Raw genomic sequence first — 23,348 nt, 5'->3', positions numbered from 1 at the left:
TTTTTTTTTGCCTCCTTGCTGAACCTGCTCTATAGAGCTGTCCTGTCCTATTTGTTTTTTTTCTCAGTGACATATATGTTGGTGACATTTTCCTCTTCTTCCTCCGTGTGCCGCGGTCTTCCTTTTTATAAATAAACATTGCTTATCAGTTTTGTCTTGTTCTAATTCTTTGCACATTTTCCTACTATTTAGTTGTTGGCTTCACAATAAGGCTGGATTCACACGAACGTATATCGGCTCGGTTTTCACGCCGAGCCGATATACGTCGTCTCTCTCTGCAGGGGGGGAGCCTGGAAGAGCCAGGAGCAGGAACTGAGCTCCCGCCCCTCTCTGCCTCCTCTCCACCCCTCTGCACTACGGTATTTGCAATGGAGAGAGGCGGGACGGGGTCGGGCTAATTCTTGGAACTTAGCCCCACCCCCGTCCTGCCTCCTTTCATTGCAAATAGTGCAGAGGGGCGGAAAGCAGGCAGAGAGGGGGCAGGAGCTCAGTTCCTGCTCCTGGCTCTTCCATCCTCCCCCCTCCTCCCCCCCCCCCGCAGATGAGGACGACGTATATCGGCTCTGCATGAAAACCGAGCCGATATACGTTCGTGTGAATCCAGCCTAAGGCTGCTTTCAAATGGCCGAGCGCGATATCACACTTGCCAATGTGCGTTGTTTTTTTTTTTTCACAGCAATATGAAGCAGTTTTGCTTAAAAATTGCATCACTTCTGTGAAATTGCGATCTTTACACGTATGTAAGGATCACAAGTGTTTCCCATCAACTTCAATAGGAAACATCGCAGGAGTGCCATGTGATGTCTTTTAACTTTCCAGTCCACTGCCGGCTGTCATCTGACATTAGGATGTCCCTGCATCGCTCCGATGTCTGAGGAGGGTGGACACTTATACTGTAACATACATATGCAGAACAGCCTCGGACATCGGAGCGCTGTCCTGCATGCGGTTGGAAACACGTCAGTCCTCGTTCAACATTGGAGCTATGCAGGGAAATCCTAATGGCTGAAGATAGCCAGCACTGGGTTGGAAATTGTTAACTTTCAAAAAGTTGCTAATAAAATGTGTTTCTGTTGAGTAATTCCATGGAATACAAAATGCGCTTTCCCACCCAAGATAAATAAGCACTGGGGAGTGTGTGGGTGGCAAGGAGATTGGATTGGAAAGGGTTAAAATCCCATTGAAAACAATGGGTGCGGTGTTCTGACAGAATGCCCAAGGATAGAATATGCTGCCGTTTTTTTTTTAAATGCTCCGATTTCCTTCCCGGCGATGCTGTGAGACAAAAGTTGCTCTTGTGTAGAAATCCATTAAAGGAAAATGGATTTTTCCTATTTGAGCGCATCGCACAAAACTTGAGTAAGAATATAGTTTGTGTGAATAAGCCCTTACATTTACAGTTATAGACAGGAAATATTAAGTAGAGTTGTCAGGGGTGGAGGTGTACCAATTCAGGATATGATGCAGCCGATGGAGTAACTAAAGGATACAGTATTTATTCATGAACACAAATAGAAAAAAAATTAACGATGGAGTAATATTAAATAAGCAATAGAATTATTGCCTTTGTGTCTAGATGGTCAATCTACTGTAAACTAAAACACAATACCCTCTGAATATCAAAAACACTCTTAATTCTGGTGCCACGTCACAGAAATACAGATTATGGAATATAATACATAGTTTCCCTTTAAGGGTTAACACTTAATCTTTAAGGTGTTCGTCTATTTACCCTTGCAAAATACTTCAGTCCATGAGTAAGGAATTTGCGCAACACTGAAGTCTCTCATAGCTCCAGTTCCCTTAGTATACTCTACATATACGGGAATGCGCACCCCACATCTTTCCTGAGGCCAGTATGACGTTCAGTGCCCACAACATGCCCAATCCCCTACCAGCAGACATGGGCAAGACTTACGAGCTGCTCAAGTACACATTACTGTTAGGATCTGCTGATATTAAAGGGGTTGTTTGGGACATTTATTATTGACCTATCCTCAGAATGGTTAATCGATAGTTGATCGGTGGTGGTCCGCCACTTGGGATCAGCACCGAACATCTGATCGCCTGGCCTGCTGTCAGTGCAGACAGCGCTGGAAGCAGATAGAGCTATATATTGCAGTATTCTGGTTTGGTACTGCATGCACAGCTTTCATTGAAATCAGTGGGAGTTGTGCCTGTAATACCTGACCGAGCCACTGCTATACTGGTAGCACTGTCCACACTGATGGCACACCATCCAGCAGCTAATCAGTGGGGATCCCAAGTGGCAGACCACCACCGATCAACTGTTGATGACCTCTCCATACTATAGGTTATCAATAGTAAGATTCCCGGACAACTTTTAATATGTATAACTACATTAAAGGGTTTTCCAGGTTGAAGCACATATTTACTAGATAGATGGTAAATTGTAGATTGGTGAGGGGCTCGCATGGCTGCCAGAACACGGGACCTTCGTGCCACCAGCGTCAAAACTGCAGCTAGATGCCGTTTGAATGTGACCACGGTCAAGCATGTGCCCATATGCCCTCCTCAGTCTGTGGCACTGACAGAACAGCATTTCTCGGTTTCCTTCATTTCCGTATATATTATAAGAGTGACAGAGCCTGTACTTAACTCCCCCCCCCCCCCCACCTCCTGGCCTCAGTGTTGTAGCCAGATGCATCCGGGTCTCCTTTCGGTGGTCGGACCAACAATGATAAACATTTAGATGCCATTCACTTCTGGATTATAAGCTACAAGTGCTCCTGTTTCATCCTGTAACCTTTTGGCACAATTTCTGCATGCTTATGTATGAGACTTAATTTTACCATCCCTTCAGTGTTTTCCAGCGTCTATCAAGGATAAAGCAAAATGTCTACAATCTTTCAAAGTGTTGGTTGGAGGAACCATAATGTATTGGAAAACCTTGACAATCAAGACAGTCCTCAGCCTGACAAGTTCCGAAAAAGGCCCTCATCAAGCTCCCTTAATACAATGCGCATGTCCCTTAGGAAAAGGATGCCGCTAAAGCAGGTGGAAATCAACATAAATGCTGTACCTGACTGGAGCCGGGTGGGAGTAAAGGAGAAGCAGCGCCCTCTGCAGTCCGTGACTGCTACAGCTATGAATGTGATTGGAGCCATGTCAAAGGTAAAGTTGTGGGTAGTTTTTCTAGGCACTCCCATTTGTCTGTTACATCCGTTAGTTTTAGTTAATTTTTAGGTCTGCAAATATTAGATATGATCCAAAATGTAATTCTCTATTGTCCCAAGCCATTGCAAACGGATCAGATAGAGGTCGTTTGTTTCCACGGTTTAACGGATATGACTATTATAAGTCTCAGTTGACTTCTCTATGGAATTGTTGTCCACAAATCAACCTCTGACGATGCATGCTGCGCTTTTATTTTTATACCATTTGACTGTGTCTCTGCAGAACAAGATTCATGTGCTTGGAACAATTTATTATTATAGGGTCCGTGTACAAGACAGTATTAAATTAGGATACTACACGGAGATTAAAAAATAGATTTGTTTGAATTACCCCCAATAGAAATGGGACCTCTCCCAGGAAAGCTATTCCTATTGCATCTCTCTTCACTGGGAGGCCTGCAATTCTGTGTATTTACATTGTGTTATCTTGTGTTGAGAACCTGCAGTATCAAAAGGGTTTTCTCTACCGGTGACATTTAATTGACCGCAGGTCGCTGTAAAATTGCAACATGAGTACATCTCAACTACAAAGTTTCCCTATGGAAAATAACATTGTGGCAAACTTTATTATAGTCGCAGCCTAATGTGCACTGCCAAGGCTACAGCTCATGTATTAACTGGATCACTGGTCACTTTAGAACAGGAGGTCACAACCTCCTTTTTTTTTCTTCTGGTCTGAGGGCCACATTGGCATATTGAACCACTCCCAAAATACCCAATAAAATTTAAAATTGTATTGGCATCTGAGATGGTTTATGGCATATCAAAAGTGTAAGCCGTACCCGTCTGACAGGAGCAGGTTCTGATTCCACGATGCCTGCCTATTGGGAGAACGGAGGTCCCATATGTGAGCACTCCAGCAAAGAGGAGACCATGTATGTGGCTGTCTCCATTGCAGATGATGGGTGTTGTGGTAACAGCCTAGTATTTCTCATCTCACATAAACTACAATAGAGAGCAGCTTGCATAGACTGCCACTTCTAGCTCATATACTACTTTTTGGAGTGCTGAATTTGGGGTTCTATTCTCCTGATATATGGAGGGACCCAAAGCACTGTTAGCCCACCTCTGCATGTGAGCTGCATGTCTTCATGAAGACAGCCACACACCGACAAGCATTTCTATGTCCCGTTCAGTAGGTTGGGAGCCGCAGAGAAAGGCATTGTGAGTTGCGGGTTATTGACCCCCACTATAGGCCAGCCTCACACGACCGGATTTCAATTGCGGAATCTGTGATCTGCACCCGCGCGGACGATCAGCGGTACTCCACACACACATTGAAAAAATAGAACATTCGCATATCCCCTTAGATGAGCGGGTAACGATTGTGTTTTCCGTAAGCAAAAATAAAATTGCAGCCTGTTGTATTTTTGTGCACACTCCGCACGGACCGCTTCCATTGAAGTCAATGGAAGCCGTCCGACCTGCAGCCCATCCGCAATTGACATTGTGCATAGGCTGCGGGTCCCTGCTTCATCGCCTAGCGACGGCGTGCTTAAAACAAAAAATAAATTTGTACTACATGACTGGTGAGCATCCGCAGTACAGGAAAACAAGGTACGCCGGGTCACTGGCCGCAGTCACAGCTGGATTCTGCCACGGGCTCCAGCATGCGGCATCCGACCCGTCCGTGTGAGACCGGCCTTAGAAGGAACAGGGCCACCTGTTTCTGTTGTGTGCAGGGCACAACCAGCATTTTCAGTAACATTAATTGCACTAATCTCTTATGTAAAAGGTACAATATTTATTTGTTTTGCGAAGCATCTTCACCTATTAGGTTATTATTGAGGGTATATTTTCTTTATAGTGTTGATCTTTTTTACTGCGTGAACGGATGTGGCACCAACGTTGTGTGCTGTTCTCTGCAAAGCCTGACTGCGGTCGCGTCTTCTCTGAGGAGAATCACACAAATCATTACCTTTTGCTAAACTAAAATGTTTGGCTCAGAAAGCTCTTTTTTTGCCCCGCTAACTGTCCAAGAGGTAATGGAGAGAAAATATCTGTCCTGAGGTTATTTTCACATACAGGAAAGTGATTACTGACTTTTATATTGGCTGCAGAAGAGTTCTCTCAAGCACAGATTGTTCCCACTGAGACCTTGGGCGGGAAAATGTAAAGTATTTGTGGAATGTAGTCGTTATTCTGATAATAGATTTGTAGAAATATTTCCCTCTCCAACATCCCTTGTAAAGGCTTTAAGTGCCAGAAGAAAGATAAGGCTGTCGGCCCTCTCTCAAGAGCAGGAAAGCTGGTTAGCGGTGACCGTCAATGTGGAATGAATAGGAGTATTGTGTGAGGACACCCAAGGAGATCTCAAGTTTGTGTTGTCAGATGTATAAAGGCCCTCTTAGATGGGACGAATGTCGGGCAAACGATGCCAAACACTCTTCCCCGCACATACTCCCTCCCATGCTGCTGCACCAGAGCTAGTATCGCTGGCTCACAGCAGGGGGGCTGAAGGAGATTGCTAACTGTTGTCCCACCTAAACGGGCCATAAGTTATAGCAGGAAACAATAGGGAAAATTTACTTAGACCGGCATTTCCAGTGCTGCTCTTAGTATAATTTTGTTCGATGCACAGTGCACCTAGTACATTAAGTGGCTTGTGTCCCTACTAGATATGAGCGAGCACACTCGTTTAAGGCTGCTACCAGATCGAGTAGCAGTCTTATCAAGTAATTGTGTACTCGCTCGAGCAGCATGCGGGGGGGGGGGGGGGGGGGGGGGGGAGGGGGAGAGTGAGAGATCCCTCTCTCTCCCTCTCTCTCCCTCTCTCTCCCTCTCTCTCCCTCTCTCTCCCTCTCTCTCCCTCTCTCTCCCTCTCTCTCCCTCTCTCTCCCTCCTCTCCCCCACCGCATGCTGCTCGGGCGAGTACACAATTACTCGATAAGACTGCTACTCAATCGAGTAGCAGCCTTAAACGAGCGTGCTCGCTCATCTCTATTCTCTACATGTATTGTGCGATCCCAGCACATCCATGTGTCTACACAGAAATGTATGACCTTTTCCATTCATCAAGAAAAATGAAGAAAAAATTGATATTGCCACATCCATAAAAGTCCAGTTTATTAAAACATCACGTTATTTATCCACGTGTATGAGCTACATTGATCTCTATGGATGCGTTCGATCCATAGTGCACACGCAATTAACATTCTGTATGGATGCGGATTTCTTTGCAGGTTGCTAGGAGACCAGATAACGAATGGTATAAAGAAAGCAGGAACTTGTGGGCAGACAATGCAAGACAGAGTCTGGGGAGCAACACACCATCCAGACTGCTGTCTGCAACCTCCGCTGATTCTTCTGGGCTCTTCCTCCACAAGAATAAGGCTGGGTTCACATGGGATGGATTTGCCGTGGAAATTCCGTGCAGAATTTCCGTGCAGCACATCTGCCCGCGGCTCCTAATCCTGAAATTAGCCAGCTATATGGATGAGATTTAGCAAAAATCCAGGCAAAACCGGTGATACGGCGCAGAGTTGAAAGCCGCAGCATGTCAATTCTTTTTTTTTTTTTCCTTTTCCTTTGCAGCCTCACTCCTCTCTATGGGGAGAGAAAGCCGCAACAAAATGCTGGCAGCCGAACCGCTCCAAAACCCGCGGCGAAATGTCGTGGGTTTTGAAGCTGCGGCTCTCCCGCAGAAATCTCGTGGCTTTTCGGTGCGGCTAAGCCGTGAGACTTCTGTCCCGTGGAACCCAGCCGAGGGGTTTTTTTTTGTTTTTTTTTAGTGCGCCCAGAGAGCAGTATCCCATACTTAAGGCATGGCTCTCAGAAAACCTGTCACCATGACGGCACAAGAAAATGTCGCCTGAGCGATCGAACTCATGTCCCCGACCATGGTGCATTACATGGCCGTGTGATACATGGTGAATGGAGACAATGACAGTCAATCGACTTTTATTGATCCACGCACACTGGTGTTTAGACACTGTGTATCGATACGCAAGAGAAATCAATCGCAGCATGCTCTATTTCTCGACGTACGCACGCAGCCCTATATCCTTGTATGGGCTGCATATGATAAGCTATCCAAGTGCAATACATTCATATGGGCACCGTTCCATATGCATCCTCTCCGAACAGAGCAGCAGGGATTTAAAAAAAAAAAATAATGAAAATCACACAAAGCATGAATCGGGGACAGACGCTGTGCCAAACGCTGAAAGTGTGGGGAGACCCGCATTGATTTCCGCAAACGGCCGTGGGCATGAGCCCACAGAAAAGTGTTTTCTGGGGGTTGGGCAACTTTCTGATCTTTCTTCCGCGCTGACGATACACTGCCCATACGTGGGGCAAACCATGCACATATGTGACCATTTGCAATTCGTTTCCGCGATCATTTGCAGGTCTTCCGCTGCAGATATCTGCACGTGGAATCCGACCCGCTCGTGTGAGCCCCACCTAAATACGCCGGTATGTTTATAGTACTGTTATGTGGTTTGTACCAGTTCTACATTTGACTTGTTCTAATTTGATTTATATGATCGTGGTTTACGGAACTGCAGAAATCCTGTCACCTGACTGTTTAGATTATACATGGCAGTCACTTCCCTAAATATCTTTGAGAGTAAAAATACAACTTGTCCCACAAAAAAACAAGCCCTCATGTAGCTATGTAGCCGTACAAATAAAACAAATTATGATTTTTTTTTTTATTGATTTTTTTTTTTACTTGAAAGTGGGGATGAAAACTGAAAACCAAAACTGTCTGCAGTGGGAAAGAGTTAAGTAATTTGAAGAAAAGTATGCTGCCTTTTAGTTCAATTCAGGGAAAAAAAGGAATGATTAGAAAGGAATAGTATTGATTAAATATAAGCCCCCTGACAAGTGTGCTTCATCATTGGTCACTAAACCAGTCTAGGGGATTGCCATCTCATCGTTTCCAGTTCCCCTGCAGACAACTGAAGAATGAAGGTTGTTGTCCTGCTGAATGTTTGCTTCTTCTATCCAGAAATGTACCGTTTGTACTGGGATGTTTTATTAGAAACGAGGCCCTGCGGTGCGATTAGTCTGTGTGGATTTATCACAGAGCTCCAGACTAACATGGTCTCTAGAGCAACCAAAAATATCAGTTTGGATTTGGGAGCCAAAAGCACCAAGTGATTATTTTTTATAAACCTAGAGCCGTGCTGCATAGACATCGTTTTAAAGCAGACGTTCCCAAAGTGGTCTATATGGACCCCCAGGGGTTGATTTTTGACTTGCCGGGGGTCCGTGTCAGCATGAAAAATTAGGCGTACGCAAGATGTAAATGGGGGTCCACATAAGCGGATCCCATTTAGGCAGGTCGTCATCATCAGCATTGAGGCGTTCTATAAATGACATAATCCACCCCACACAGATGTGTACAGACATAGGAATTACTCACCTCTTTGGTATTTCATAAAATGGTTTATGTAGAGTTTGCGCAAAACTTCTTGGGCTCTGGCGTGCAGTAACTAATTTACCTATAAAGTTTCTACTGCGCATCGTTTTCACGTGATCCTCCAGAGCCCAAGAGGTTTTGCTCGAACTACACCTATGTGGTTTATGGACAATGTTCATATGCAAGTTTTGACAAGTTTTCATACCGGCAGCAACGCATTGTGCGCGTACCTGATGCTTAGGGCTTTTTCAGACAAACGTAGTTTTCGCGCTGCTAGCAGCGCACAGAACGCGCTTCTATTAGGACAGATGGGTTCCTATAGAAACGTTCACATGGATGATTAAGTGCGTGAAACCTAACAAAGATAGGACATGCAGTGCAAACTCGCATGTCGGCTCCGAGGTGTGGGCACAGATAGGACATGGAGATGTTAGACCAGGGGTGTCAAACTCATTTTCACCGAGGGCCACATCAGGCTTATGGTGACCTTCAATGGGCCGATTGTAAGACTGTATAGTAAGGGCCTGTTCACACAAGCGTATTTACATACATAATATGCAGTGAATAGAAGCCATTGATTTTAATGAGTTCATTCACATGATGGATATCACCCCGATAGGCCATTGAAGTGAATGGGCGGCACAAATACATGGTGAATGTGCAGGAAACCTATGTATTCACAGCATATTTGCGCCCCATTTCAGTGTGCCCATCTGCATTCTTTTTTGCGTGCCCAAGTATGCAGGCATAAGCTATTTTTGATACGCATCGTATTTGTGCGACCGAAATACGATTATGCTTGTGTGAATGAGCCCTAATAGTGACCCTGATAGTGGCCCCAGTAAAAATAACGACCCCCACAGTGGCCCAATTAGTAATATTAACCCCCTCAGTAGTAATACCCCCATAGCAACATTAACCCCACTCAGTAATAATTATAAGCCCCCCCCCCTCACTAATAATAATAAACCCCCCTCAGTAATAATAAGCCCTCCTCAGTAATAATCATAAGCCCTCCTCATTAATAATTCCCCCCCCCAACCCATATACTTACCTCCTCCTTGCTGTCAGCGTCGCTCCCCCTCTGCTTGCGCTGAGCCCGGATGCACATTGACGTCAGTGTGTGCGCCTGGCACGCTTCCTCCCCGAGTCCTCTCCTGCGGAACTGATGAGCAGGGGACTCTGGGGAGGAGGATCTTGGCTGCACACTGACGTCAGTGTGCACCGCGATCAACGCTAACAGCATTATTACCAGTGGGGAGCTGCGGCACCCCAGCTGGTAATCGTTTCAGTGGTGAGCAGCGTCGGCACGTGGTGGGCCACATAACATGAGGCAGTGGGCCGAGGGCCTTGTGTTTGACACGTGTGTTAGACTATAGCTCACTGATGTAAAGCCAAATATTGAACAATTGCTATCGGAGCATCGGGCTCATCCCTCCCATTAACAGCATTATTTGTGGATTCATTTTATGTAAGAATTTTACTAGATTCTGATTTGTTTCGTTCCAAATATTTTCTTGCATTTTGTGTCTTTTCAATAAAGATCTTTTTTTTAAACAATCTTTTTTTATTGAAAGTCATTACAACAAGGGTTGAAGCAGTGGATGAGAACAGAGTAAACTCAGTACAGTGTATCATCAAATATAGGACACGCAGGTCCTGTGAACATTGTGTTTATGCAGTATGGCAGTCACTAGGCTTATTTGGCTTGAGGAAGTAATAGTCTATGGGGTGTTTCGAATGTGTGTGTGTACAATATTATGTGCTCTATTCCATAGAGGGGCTGTGCGAGTAATGGCTCAAGTTGTGTGTACTTGGTGGTTGAGTGAGCTTGGAGTTGCTAAACTAGTAGCTCATATCACGTGAGCTGTGGGGAGAGCCAGGTGGTAGGAGGTTGGCGTTGACTTTCCAAGTCTTGATCGGTTCCATACCGTTGATTGTAGATTGCTAGGTTTTGTTTAATGTTGAATGAGGAATCTCTAGTGTAGCCTAGTGTCTCCGTTACTGCCACAAGAAGTCATAGATAGTAAGATAAACAAATCAAATGAGTAGGAAAGGGGAGGGAGGGAGGGGGTGTAAACGGTGTAGATCTGTCAACGAGAGATTACTGCTTTCGCTATTTAACTGCGTTACACTATTTAAGTGTGTGGTCTGTGAGCTTAAGTGGAGTACACCTTTATGGTATGTTCTTTTGGTATAAGATCCATGGTGTCCAGGTCAGTAGGAATTTGTTTTTTGTGCCCGATTCCCATGCAGCGATCTCTTCAAACCGATATATTTGGGATACTTTGTCTTTCCATTGAGATATAGTAGGGACTGTTTTCTTTTTCCAGTGTAGCGGTATAAGAAGTTTTGCTGCCGTAATGAGTGTTGTAGGAAGGTGCCTTTTTGAGGGCATTAGCTGTCTGGAAGGTAGCCATAGTAGCACTTCCTCAGGAGTGAGAGTGAGTGAGGTACCGCATATTTTATTTATGTGAGTAGTGATCTGTTGCCAGAAAGATTTAATGATTGGGCAATGCCACCATATAGGCGCCATATCTCCTTTGTGTGATTCGCATCTCCAACACACATCTGTTGGAGTTAGCTTTGCTTTGAAGAGTGTGACTGGTGTCTTATACCAACGGGTGAGAATTTTGTAAGAGTTTTCTTGTATTCGAACGCACTGAGAGAAACCATGCGAGCTATTGAGGGCTCTTGTGGTGTCTTCCTTATCCAGGTTGATCCCGAGTTCATTTTTCCAGGTTCTAACGAACCATGGCTTGTCAGATGAGGTGTTTAATAACAGGCCCTTATATAGGCGTGTCATGAGCTTCCGGGGTTGTTCAGGTAGTGAAAGGTATGTTTCAAACCACAATGGGTCTCTCAGTCGTTCTCTGTTGTGTTTGTAATTTTTTTAGTGAGGTGTATAAGCCTAGCCTGTCTAAGGAGTTTAGGGGAGTGTTCGGAATGAGTGTGCTGATATGATCTAGGTTTGTGATTTTTATCTCCTTTGATAATATCATGTATCGTTGTAGTGTTTAGTTTTGTCCAAGGATTTAACATTCTTTTTGGTTTGTTGGCTAATATTGAAGGGATTAATGCTGCGGGTGTTATTGGTGACAGTTTGGAGTGACCTCCCTTTTCGTTTTTTAGGTGGCATATGACTCTGATTGTTCCCCTTGTGGTTGGGCTAATTAATTTAGTTTTTGGTGATGGTGGGTCATTGGACCAAAGAAGGTACTGTCCCTTCTGGTTTATCATGGATCTTTCTATCTCGATTGAGGGAGAGTTTATTTTATTATCTACTAGAGATAACCATCTGTTGATCTGTATTGCTTTGTAGTAGTGGGATATATTCGGAAGTCCGAAGCCTCCCTGTGCTTTTTTTTTTATTTAGATACATGAGTGCCAGGCGGGGTTTGCGTTTGTTCCAAATGAAGCTTGTAAAAAGTTGATGTAGTTTGGTAAAGAAATGATGGGGAACATCTATTGGGACCGTCCGCAGAGTGTATAGGATGTATGGGAGAATGTAGGTGGATATTAAATTTTTCCTTCCCATCCAAGATATCAAGGGAACATTGAAGTGTTGCAGTTGGCTTTCAGCCTTCTTGAGAAGGGGGATATAGTTTGCTTTGAAAAGTTGGGAGGGGTCCGCGGTTAGAGAGATTCCCAAATATTTAATATTAGAAAGGGGTCATTTGAAAGGGTATTGTTTCTGTAAGGGCGTAATTATGTTGGTTGGGGTAGATCTATTTAAAGGGGTTGTCCCACGCCGAAACGGGTTTTTTTTTTTTTTAAACCCCCCCCCCCCCCCCCGTTCGGCGCGAGACAACCCCGATGCAGGGGTTAAAAAAACAACCCCCACAGCGCTTACCTGAATCCCGGCGGTCCGGCGTCTTCATACTCACCTGCTGAAGATGGCCGCCGGGATCCTCTGTCTCCATGGACCGCAGGGCTTCTGTGCGGTCCATTGCCGATTCCAGCCTCCTGATTGGCTGGAATCGGCACGTGACGGGGCGGAGCTACACGGAGCCCCATAGAGAAGAGGAGAAGACCCGGACTGCGCAAGCGCGGCTAATTTGGCCATCGGAGGGCGAAAATTAGTCGGCACCATGGAGACGAGGACGCCAGCAACGGAGCAGGTAAGTATAAAACTTTTTATAACTTCTGTATGGCTCATAATTAATGCACAATGTACATTACAAAGTGCATTATTATGGCCATACAGAAGTGTATAGACCCACTTGCTGCCTCGGGACAACCCCTTTAAGGCTTCTGATTTTCCAAGCTTTACTTTAAAATTTGATATCTTGCCGAATTGTTCAAAAATGTTAGATATTTCTGGAAAGGCCGTTTTTGGGTTGGTCATTAGAATGAGTAGGTCATCTGCGAATGCAGCTGTAGTATGAGTGGTATTTCCTACTTTCAGACCTTGGATGTTGGGATTTTGTCTGATTTGCTGTAGAAGGGTCTCCATTACTAGAACAAATAAAGTGGGGGATAATGGGCAGCCCTGCCTGGTCCCATTCGTGATCGGGAAGGGATTTGAGAGGGTTCCATTTACTTGAATTCTGGCTGATGGGTTTGAGTAAAGAGTGAGAATAGCTTTAATAAATTGATTGGGAAAGCCAAATTTTATTAGTGTGTTTTCCATGAAGTTCCAACTTACCCTATCGAATGCCTTTTCGGCATCTGTCCCTAATAGTACTAGTGGTATTTTGTTGTTTCTGGCGTAGTGGATTGCGTTTATAATGCGAGATGTGTTGAATTTTCCTTCTTTGTGTGGGACAAAGCCCGCTTGATCTGGATGGGTAAGCTTATCTAGGAGCAGGGATATGCGTTGGGCCAGGATTTTTGCCCAGATTTTAAGGTCTACATTTAGTAGCGATATAGGGCGATAGTTGCTGCATTGCTCTGAATCTTTACCCTCTTTTGGAATCAGGGTAATGAAAGCTTCCAGAGCTTGTTTGGGGAGACCCGAACCCGACAGGAGGGAATTACATAAACTCGTGAATTTTGGTAGTAGTTGTCTCAAGAATGTTTTGTAGTAGTTTATTGGTAGGCCGTCTGGGCCTGGGCTTTTTCCATTGGGTATGGAATTGAGTACTTTTTCTACTTCGGAGATAGTGATAGGGTTAAGTAGAGTCAGTTTGTCCTCTTCAGTTAGTGTAGGTAGTCTGAGATTTTCCAGAAAAGCCGATGTTGATTTAGTGATATGGTTGTTGTCTTCCATTAAGTTATCAATGGAAAGGTTATATAGGATTTTGTAGAATTCCTCGAAATCCTTGTCAATTTCCTTTGTTGAAGTTGCAGTGTTGTTTAGTTTCGTTTTTATTTTGTAGATAAGTTTTTTTTCTTTTTGTTTTTTTTATTAGTTTTGACATTGTTTTAGAACCTTTGTCTCCATGCATGTAGATCTTATATTTGGAGGAAAGAAGGGTTTTTGCAGCTTTTATATTAAGGCTATTTTTGAGTTTTTCTCTAAGATCCTTCAAGTCCTGGAGAGCATCTTTATTTAAGGAGTTTCTGTGTAAATTCTCAAGGCTTGCGATCTGCGCTAACAGGGAATCTATTTTCTTATCCCGCTGCTTTTTAACCGCCGATCCCAGGGCTATTAATTCTCCTCTGATAAATGCTTTATGTGATTCCCAAAGGATCGGGGGGGGAGATATCTGGGGTGCTGTTTATTTCGAAGAATTCTTCGAGTTTACTGGAAAGTTCGGAACAGTGTTTTTCGTTGCTTATTAATGTGTTGTTTAGTCGCCAGGACCACTCTCTGAGGGGGAGATTGTGTTGGTGCTGATAGAGATATTGGTGCATGATCGGAGATTGTAGTGGGACTGATAACGGCCTCCCTAACAGATTGAATGTGTTTCCCAGAAATTAACAGGTAATCTATTCTGTGATAAGTTGAGTGAACGTGGGAGAAATAAGTATATTCTCTATCTTCAGGGTGTAGAATTCTCCAGGCGTCGTGGAGATTCATTTCTGTTAGAGTGCTTTTTAGTTTGCGGATTTGTCTGTGTGGAATTGTTTGCGCAGATGAGGTAGTGTCTCTGGAGGGGTCTATTGCCACATTAAAGTCACCTCCTACAACTATCAGGCCTTCTGCTAGTTCTGAAAATTTTCCCAGGGAGCGGATTAGCCACGGGATCTGATTTTGATTTGGTGCATATAAGTTTGCAAAGGATATTTTACTATTGGCTATTGTGCCTTTTAAAAAGATGTATCTGCCTCTAGGGTCGGTTATTTGGAGTGTGGGAGTGAATGGAATATTTTTCCCAATCGCAATGGAGACCCCTCTAGAAGCTGAGGAGTATGTACTGTGGAACCATTGATTGTAAATTTGGGATGGGAGTTTGGGTATGTGATTGTGTCTTAGGTGAGTCTCCTGGAGGAACACTATTTCCGATTTAAATTTTTGTAATAAAGAGAATATTTGGCTCCTTTTTTGAGGTGTATTCATGCCTCTGACGTTGAAGGATGTGTATTTAATGTTAGCCATGTTGAGTGTATTTCAGATGGTTGATGTGTCTTAATTTGCTCACAGACAGTAGTATTAATTGGCAGGTCAGCTCGTTGACAGTGAAAAAGAGAACTAACTATATACAGTACTTGCCTCAAAAGATGGCAAGTAGAACATTGTAGAAAAACTCGAGCAGAGAAAGGTCCACACCGGGGGTGAGAACCTCTCAGCGCCTTCTTTTGCGCCTTAAATAGAGGGGGCCAGTGAGGGCTCCTCTCTCTGCTCGTGTAAACGGGGGGTGGGTGGGCACACTCCATAACCTTCGAGCATGCCACCGAGACTTGGTTAGAACTATAATATCGTATTGTACTGAAGATTCGAGCTGACGTATGTGTAAGGAAGGGGGTTATCTGCTAACCCTCTCCTAGTCAACAAGACAGGGTCCAGGAGGCGGGTACCAGTGCTCGCTAAGGTGTATGCATCCCTCTCACCAGGGCCCCGACCTCCAGAGTATATAGAGGATTTATGTCCAATCAGGACCTAGGGATCCCAGCGAGAGGGAGGCCAAATAATCCTCCCGCCCAGCAAGGAAAGTCTCTCCCATTCAGGGGTGAGTGTAGCGGGGTAGAAAAACCAGCAACAATGGAAACACAGCCCCTTGGGGGGCGGGTACCCCCAACTCACAGTTCTGTTGGTCACACGGTCCGTTAGAAGTACAGTGTCTCTCGTTGCTTGAAAAATTCTCCTCTGTAGACTTCCAATCTCTGTCTTGACCGGTGACTGGTAGAGATGGTAAATTAGAAAAAGAAAAGGAGAGAAAAAAGAAGAAATACAAGCGAGGGGATCGTAATAAACTTTTGAGAGTAGGATACTCCCGTGTAGTATCTCGATCTTGAGTCCTAGTTACTCGCCAGGGGAGTTATGAGAGATTCCCAAACTCGCATCAAGCAGGATTCAGGTTTTTCTGGGCGTCTTGGCTTTTGATTTGGGGTTCCATCCCTCTGTTCTTGAGAGTTGAGGTATCTGGTGTTGTATGTGGACTGGCATCCAGGAGGGGATCTCTATGGGAGGGATTCCCATCTTTTTCCATGCAGCTTCCAGGTCTTCTGGGGATCTAATTGTGATGTGATCTGTCCTTCTTTAAAAGTGGCCAGACCGAAGGGGTAGAGCCACTTAACGGGTAATTTCTTTGCTCTCATGGCGTCTGTGAGGGGTTTTAGAATGCGTCTCTTGGCCAGAGTTCTGGGAGCTAAGTCCTGGAAGAGTTGGATTTTGTTATTTTCGAAAAGAATCTCTAATGTCTCTCTTGATTTTTGAAGAATAGCAGCTGTGTCCACGTAGCTCAGTAGTCCGCAGATCACATCCCGAGGGGGAGCCGATGGTGTGGGTCGTGGGCGGAGAGCTCTATGGATGCGCTCGATTACTATGTTGTCTGACCTTTCTTTACCTAGCAGGGATTGGTAAATCTGCATTGCGGTTGATTTAAGGGCTTCATTTGATATAGATTCAGGTAGGCCTCTCAGTCTAATATTCTTTCTCCTACTTCTGTTTTCTTGATCTTCTACCATCAAAAGGGCTTGATTTAAGTGTTCTTGTTGGGTTAGAAGATTTTTTTGGACTGCTTCACTATGTTGAGTTAATTATTGGTAGGAGGTTTCAAGGTCCTCTACTCTACGTCCAATATGCTTTACTTCGGATTTGATATCGGCGAGGTCTTTAAGGACCGGTGAGAGCGACTGTGTCAAAATCTTTTTAAGAAAGGATCGGGAGATTGGGCCTCGGTCCTGGTCTTCGCCCTGGTCAGAGTTTACTGATGCGCACTCAGCGTCGGAGTCTGTTGCGTCTTGATCCAGGGGGTTTGCGCATAATTTTAATTTTTGTGCAGCTGGAGAGAGATGTCTTTTTTTTTAAATATTTATCTATTTCTGATTGGCTTTTGCTTCTTTTTGGTGTGTCTTCAGCGTCTCTGCACTTATCCCTTCCAGGTTTGCCCATCTTATCTTTGTTTATGTTTAAGCTACGCTAGAATCTCTTTGTCTGCTAGAATCTCTTTGTCTCGGTGGTCGTCGCAGGATGATTACTTGTGCATGTTGATTATTGCATTATTTCTCCCTGAGGAGGGTGTTTTGGCTCCTTTTTTGTTTTTTGTAATGAAGCTGGGTCTTAAATGGACCAAGGGCCTCCGGGGCCTCGACGGCGGAGAGTGTTATGGTGTTCTTATTTTTTTTTTTCTTTTTCAGAGTGTAATACTATCTTGTCTGGTGTAATGGAGGGCAGGAGGAGGTGGGAGGGATTGTGATGAAGACAGACCCTCTGCAGGAGGGTCCTGAAAAATTTGTTGTATGGTAGAGCTTATTCTACTGGAGATTGCTTGCTTAGAAGGAAGAAAAATTAAAGGCAAAATTGCTTGTTTAGAACTCCAATTCTGGAGTTCAGGAAAAATTAGAGCTAGGCTCTGCAGATTCTTTCTTTATATCTTCTCCTACCTCTCACGCCTCCCCGGGTGATGGCGGGGAAGAGAGATCAAGAGGAGAAAGGTGGGGGGAGAAGGAGGGGGGTGTAGTATGGAGGGTCAGTGCAGCTTTTCTCCCTCCAAGCTGCCAGTAAGTCAGGCTGATGAAACTATTAATCCCCGTAGGGTAGTGTCTCCTGCAGTCTTTTGTACTGACCTCCTGCACCAGTGCTGTGCACAGCCGTCCGTATGTCTCCTATCTCCCAGCCACAGCGCGCCGGGAGGTCCGTGGGTCCAGGCCGAGCTCCGCTCTTTGTAGTCTCTCCTGGCTTAAGCCTCAGGTCGGTCCTTGTCAGGGCTAGCTCCGCTGTTGCCCTCTAGTTGTTTTTAATTGTTTTCGCGGCACACGGAGCTCCGCCGCACTTCCGGGTTCCGGCCGGTTCAGAAATTTAGCCCCCGGCTTTTGTCCGGCGCTAGGCCTCAGATGTGAAATGCAGCCAGGACGGTCGTGGAGCACTCTATTTGTGCCCGATCCTACAGGGATGATGATGAGGTGTAGAGCAAGTCGTCTGAGGGTTTGGAAGAGCCAAGGAGTGCTGATTTCTCCAGCTGAGGAACCCTGGATCAGCACGTCTGCTCTGCCTGCAGGTTAGGCCACGCCCCCTTCAATAAAGATCTTAATAAAATTGTACATTGTACTGTGTCAGCTGGGAAAAACCCATTGACTTTAATAGGTTAAGGAAAATTCAATAATATGCAGGCAGGTGGTCTACGGAAAACAAAAAATCAAGTAGTGGTCTCCGGGGCAAAAAAGTTTGGGAACCTCTGATTTAAAGCAGGGCATACTGACTGCAGGCAGCTGCCACAAGAGGGAGCATGGGAGCTACAACTGGCTTCCCACTGTACTGTTACACTCCAGCGCTGCTTCCGTCCTGGTTTTCATCGCATATGCCAAAAACTACATAAGCATGTAAATTGGGAATAACCTTAGAGTTTAATATGTGAGGCAGAGACCTCTTTGATCTTCGTCTCGCATTTTTCCCTCCCTGTCAGTCTTTTTAAACTATATAGAAAAGTGCTGAGGACGCATGACCAAGGAGATCTCTGACTCAGATACTGAACCCTGTGTTTCTTCTCAGTTTCCCTTTTTGCGCTTTATTTGTGTATAAGATGTAAACTAGGACAGAACCTGCATCGGAGTGCCAAAACACAATGTAAAACCAGCGCTGCCGCTGGTCCACAGCAGATCTTATACTTTTCAAGTTGAAGTGGTGAAGTTTTTGTTGCGCATCCACGGAATTTCCACACATTTTCTGCAACGAGTTAATGTACCGCCAGTCGATCCACCAAGTGTAAATGCCGAGGTTGGTCACTCCAAAGTCAATGGGAAAATGTTACTTGGAGCGAAAGCAGGCCAAGTGTTTTTTTTTGTCAGATCCCTGAATGTTGAAACGGTTCATTTGATGTAATACTAGAAGCTAACTGGAAATGTGTGAATGATTTAAAATGAAATGCTTGTCTAGGGGGAAAGTGACATGTGTTGCATTTATAATTTCTAGTTTTTTCTATGCCCTATTATTCCTACCACTTATACCCTAAAGCCCTAATTTTAATGTTACTATGATCCGATCACAAGTTATAGGGTGATCTTCCGTTCGCATGATCATCGTGCTATGTAAAAGAATCGGCAATCAGCCAATTCATATATAAACGCTCGTTTGTCAGCTGATCATCATGTTTATGCGAACGGAAAAACATGCAGCCGACCAGCAAACATCCCGCAGGGTAAATGGGTACAAGTACATGTATAGGTGTATGGGAACAAACGATCCATAGAGTGAGGAATATAAGTCCCTTTATTGGTATAATAGCAGTATGGTCGTGTTTTCGCTGCCGCACTGTACTTTGCTATCCGTTGAATATAGATCACCAAACAATTCCATACATTGAACACCAGACCTCGGATGTAAATGTTCTTCTGGGTTAGCACATTACCTTCTCTTTAAGCTTCAGGTACTTGATGGGAGCCTTTCATATCTTCATTCATTCAGTTGTATATATTGAAGTCTCCACTACAAAGGGCCGTGTGAAGAAGTAATCCCTTAAGATGTTCAGACTAGCAGTGCTTTAACAGGCACATAAAAGGGAAGAAGAGCAGCACAAATTGCTCTCCAAGTCAAATGTAGCCAAGCAATGCCCAGCTGTGGGATTATGGGATATGTCTAGGAAACTTTATGTACGAGATGAGAGTAAAAGAAAGAACTCCGGTTACAAAAGGAAAAGTGGAACTGTTGCAAAGCTAGTGATAAACCCTTAAAAATATAGAAAAAATACATACGTGTGTATATGTCAATGAAGGCGGCCATTGTGCAAGTTATGTGGTGGAACTCAAACGCACTAAAGGTCAAACGCAAGTTTTCTCCACGTACAATAAAGAAACTTTCAGTTCTACCACAAAACTTGCAATTTGCCAGGCTTCATTGAGACAGAAACGAAGAAACCGAATATATGTTTATCATCTGCAGCAACCGGTTTTATGATTTACTCTACAAATATTTTGCAACTACACAATTACAATATGCCCGGAACCCCCCACGTACCTCTCTGGATTCTTCCTCCCTGTGCTGCTGATGTGCCGGCGCAGAGAATGCTGCTTTGGCGATGACACGGATCCACAGCAATTTCGAAATTGACGTTTCAGAATCGCCACGGGTCGGACGGCTTCCATTGACTGCAATGCAAGCCATCTGTTCGAGTCCCGCATGAAAATAAAACATACTTCGATTCTTCCTCCACGAGTGGAAATCACTAGTGATTTCCGCTCGTGTGCATGGAAGAATCATTTTACATGGTACGCTACGGACGGACATTGCTGCGGAATCCGCAGCCAGGCGCCCACTGCGAATTGCGCAGCAAAAATTCGCCTGTGTGCGTTGGGCCTTAATAATCAAAGAAAAGTTAAGAGTCTCAGCTCCATAAATGAACCCGTAAAATAATATCATTACCGTTAAATATTCACCTCATTCATTTGCTTTATATGTGTGATTGTACTAAACTGATATGTAATTGTATTTTGTAGAAAATAAAGAAAAATGGCAAAAACTCCAGTCAGTATTTATTGGATTCTCCAGACCGGGTGAGAAGTACCACAAAGCAAAGTCGTACTCCAAAAAGTAGTAGAAAATCATCTACACCGAAGACTCCTAGATGCCGACGGCTGATAGAAGAAGCAAGCCCAAATGCTAGGGTCACACCAAAGTCTAGCAACAGAGCCTCCCCCCACACCAGAAGAGCTAGAAGCTCCCAGTGGAAAAGCTTCTCAAGTATAGTGGGGAACGACGGAGTAAGCCTGAGAAGATCTGTGAGGGCAGCATCCCTGAACAGCCCATACGCCTCCCCTGGGGCTGTTACCAGAAGAAGGTATGTAACATCACTAGTGAGTTTGTAACACTAAGTTACCCTTAAGCTCTGCTCACAAGGCCATCATGATGTCAAGCTATGCTAGAAACAGATACCAAGAAGTTATATACCCCATTGACTTAGTGGGTATATAACTTCTTGGTATCTGTTTCTAACATAGCTTGACATCATGATGGCCGTGTGAGCAGAGCCTAAGGGTAACTTAGTGGGTCTCATTTCTGGAGTTTTCTCAGGGCAGGCATAGTGCTGCTGACTGTGCTATTAGTACTGTTAAAAGTAGCAGAAACCTTTTGAGGAAGCCAATAACATCAGCGTGTAAGAGATTGATCACAAAAAAATTAAAAACTGACCAATTAGGGACTGCAGATTGTAGGTGCCTCCTTTTGTCCCCAGCCCTCTCTCGGCAGCGTGGTTAGATAAGCCGTTAAGTAGTAGTGTGTTCCACTAATAGGACAGATGTGTATCTCTATCTGAAAACTATTATTTTCATTGTCTCAAGCTGTGACCATCTAGCATTATGGCAAATCCAACGTCTCCTGGCCTAGTATTTTGTTTTTACTTCTGTTGCCAACTTCTCGTTGGGATTGCCCATGCTGAAGGTGAGAAACAACGAGCTAATTAGGCCTCGAGTCCACGGACGTATCGGTAAAACGCTGCGGGTCTCCTTACAGCGTTTTACCGAATTTGTAAATACCGTCAAAAAGCCGTCAGAGACAGAGTATTGCTGCCAGTGCAATGCGCATGCCCGTGTATCACATGCACACGAATATGCACAGTGGGACTTTTCATAGCGGGGTTGCGTTGCATACGCTGCCTATACAAATGTACACGGGTCACGCTGTGGGGTACACGGAGAAATGGAGCATGATACGCACGAGAAATGGATCGCATCAACACTCAATGTCCACATGTGCATGGATCAATGAAAGTAAATTGACTTAATTCACCACGTATCACGCAGCCATGCAACGCACACGTAATAGGCGATGAAAAAACGGGAAGATCATACCATCTGAAAATGAGAAGAACTCAATTGCTGATTTAGATGAATTGTATGTATATATTGTCCCAGATCCTTAGGAATAGGAGAGCGGTCTTGCTGTGCTGCAGTCTATTATCTATGCATGTCGGCATAATCCCGGAGTATTGTGTGTTTTTGGATTACCTTTTTTATTCTCTGCTTGCAGGCAATTTGAAAAAGACCTGGAGTCGGTGTCTGTCGGGATCCGGCAGCTGAAACGCCTCTCTAGGGTATTTGATGATGCCATCTTAAAGGAAGAAAGGTAAAGTGGGTTTATTGGCGCGATGCATCTCTGGAGTATGTGACTGAAGCATAGACCTGATAACAGTAGGGCATTTTCTAGGGTTGTGGGGTGGGGTGTGTGTGTGTGTGTGGGGGGGGGGGGGGGGGGTGGGGGGGTTTATTAACCCGTTAAGGACCAGGCTATTGGTGGTGTGGTTTTTTTTGTCTTTTTTTTTTTCTTTCTTTTCAAAAAATCATAACTTTAATTTTTTTTATTTTTCTGGCAAACGAAAATCTATAACTCCCATCTATTAAATGTTATGCTGTAACTGAGTGAATTCTACACTGTACGATAATAACTGTCTAGAAGAAGCCCAGTAATCTGACTTTATGTAAACCAAACCATCTCTGCTGACGCTTATTGTTCTTCCATCTGTTATCAGCGACATGACAGTTTCTCTCATTGATAACTGAAGAATGTATTTGGCAGGTAAAGTTCCAGAATTTCATTTGCTGTGTTCTATAAAGCTTTGCATGACACGGATGTATTTACTAACCTGCCCCAAATATTTCCTTTCCTCCTTGAAACTCTATGAGCACTTGTATTCCATCTCAGTCTATAGACAGTCCTGAAATATTATCATAGTATCACTTGTTAAGAAATGAAACCGTAAAGATTCTGTATAAGTTTCTATTATTTAAGTTTCCTTTTTAAAATTGACAGTGTCCCCACTTTTGGCCAAATATTGATCCATACGACCGTTTACATAGAAGTTTAGATGAATGCAATCTCTTTTTTTCACTTTTTCCTACTTGGTTGCATTGAAAATACTGTTCAACTTCTTCAGGCTTTGAGGAAACAGAAAAAAAACGTCTTTCCTTTGAATATTTTTATTCCTAACAGAGAAGCTTGAGAATAAGAGCGTATTGCTGATCTGTAGTAGGCTCAGTGTTGCGACCTCCAACCCATATTAGACTTTTTCTTCTTTTTTTTTCCAACATGTAATAAACGAATTGTTCTGATAACTCCCACACTAAGTGATTGTGCTGAATGCTCTTTTATATATTAAAGGGGACTTGGAATTCTTATACTCTTTGTCAGGATACTTTTATTTTTGGCGCTTGGTCCTAGGCTTTAATCCCAGTCGATAGCAGAAGCATGGTACAGGATTAAAACCTGTTTCTGCAATCAAGCAGGAGCAGGTAGGGTCCTCAGCTGTCGG

At 44.2% G+C, this 23,348-nt stretch overlaps 1 protein-coding gene across 2 annotated transcripts in view; it reads left to right on the top strand.

Annotated features, from left to right (window-relative positions):
- The window catches only part of PIMREG (PICALM interacting mitotic regulator), a 36,059-nt gene that overhangs the window by 8,771 nt on the left and 3,940 nt on the right, over window positions 1-23,348 (top strand). The window contains exons 2-5 of one of the 2 annotated variants that reach the window (XM_066599619.1): window positions 2,825-3,135; window positions 20,542-20,882; window positions 22,070-22,165; window positions 22,569-22,615. In XM_066599619.1, coding sequence (XP_066455716.1) covers window positions 2,857-3,135; window positions 20,542-20,882; window positions 22,070-22,165; window positions 22,569-22,599 — 747 coding nt within the window. In that variant the 5' untranslated portion in view covers window positions 2,825-2,856 and the 3' untranslated portion in view covers window positions 22,600-22,615. The remainder of the gene's footprint in view (window positions 1-2,824; window positions 3,136-20,541; window positions 20,883-22,069; window positions 22,166-22,568; window positions 22,616-23,348) is intronic. The other variant, XM_066599618.1, reaches the window with a different exon arrangement.

Source organism: Eleutherodactylus coqui, chromosome 4 (genome assembly GCF_035609145.1).
Source record: "Eleutherodactylus coqui strain aEleCoq1 chromosome 4, aEleCoq1.hap1, whole genome shotgun sequence".
Classification (NCBI taxonomy): domain Eukaryota; kingdom Metazoa; phylum Chordata; class Amphibia; order Anura; family Eleutherodactylidae; genus Eleutherodactylus; species Eleutherodactylus coqui.
This window is presented reverse-complemented; position numbering and strand designations above follow the sequence as displayed.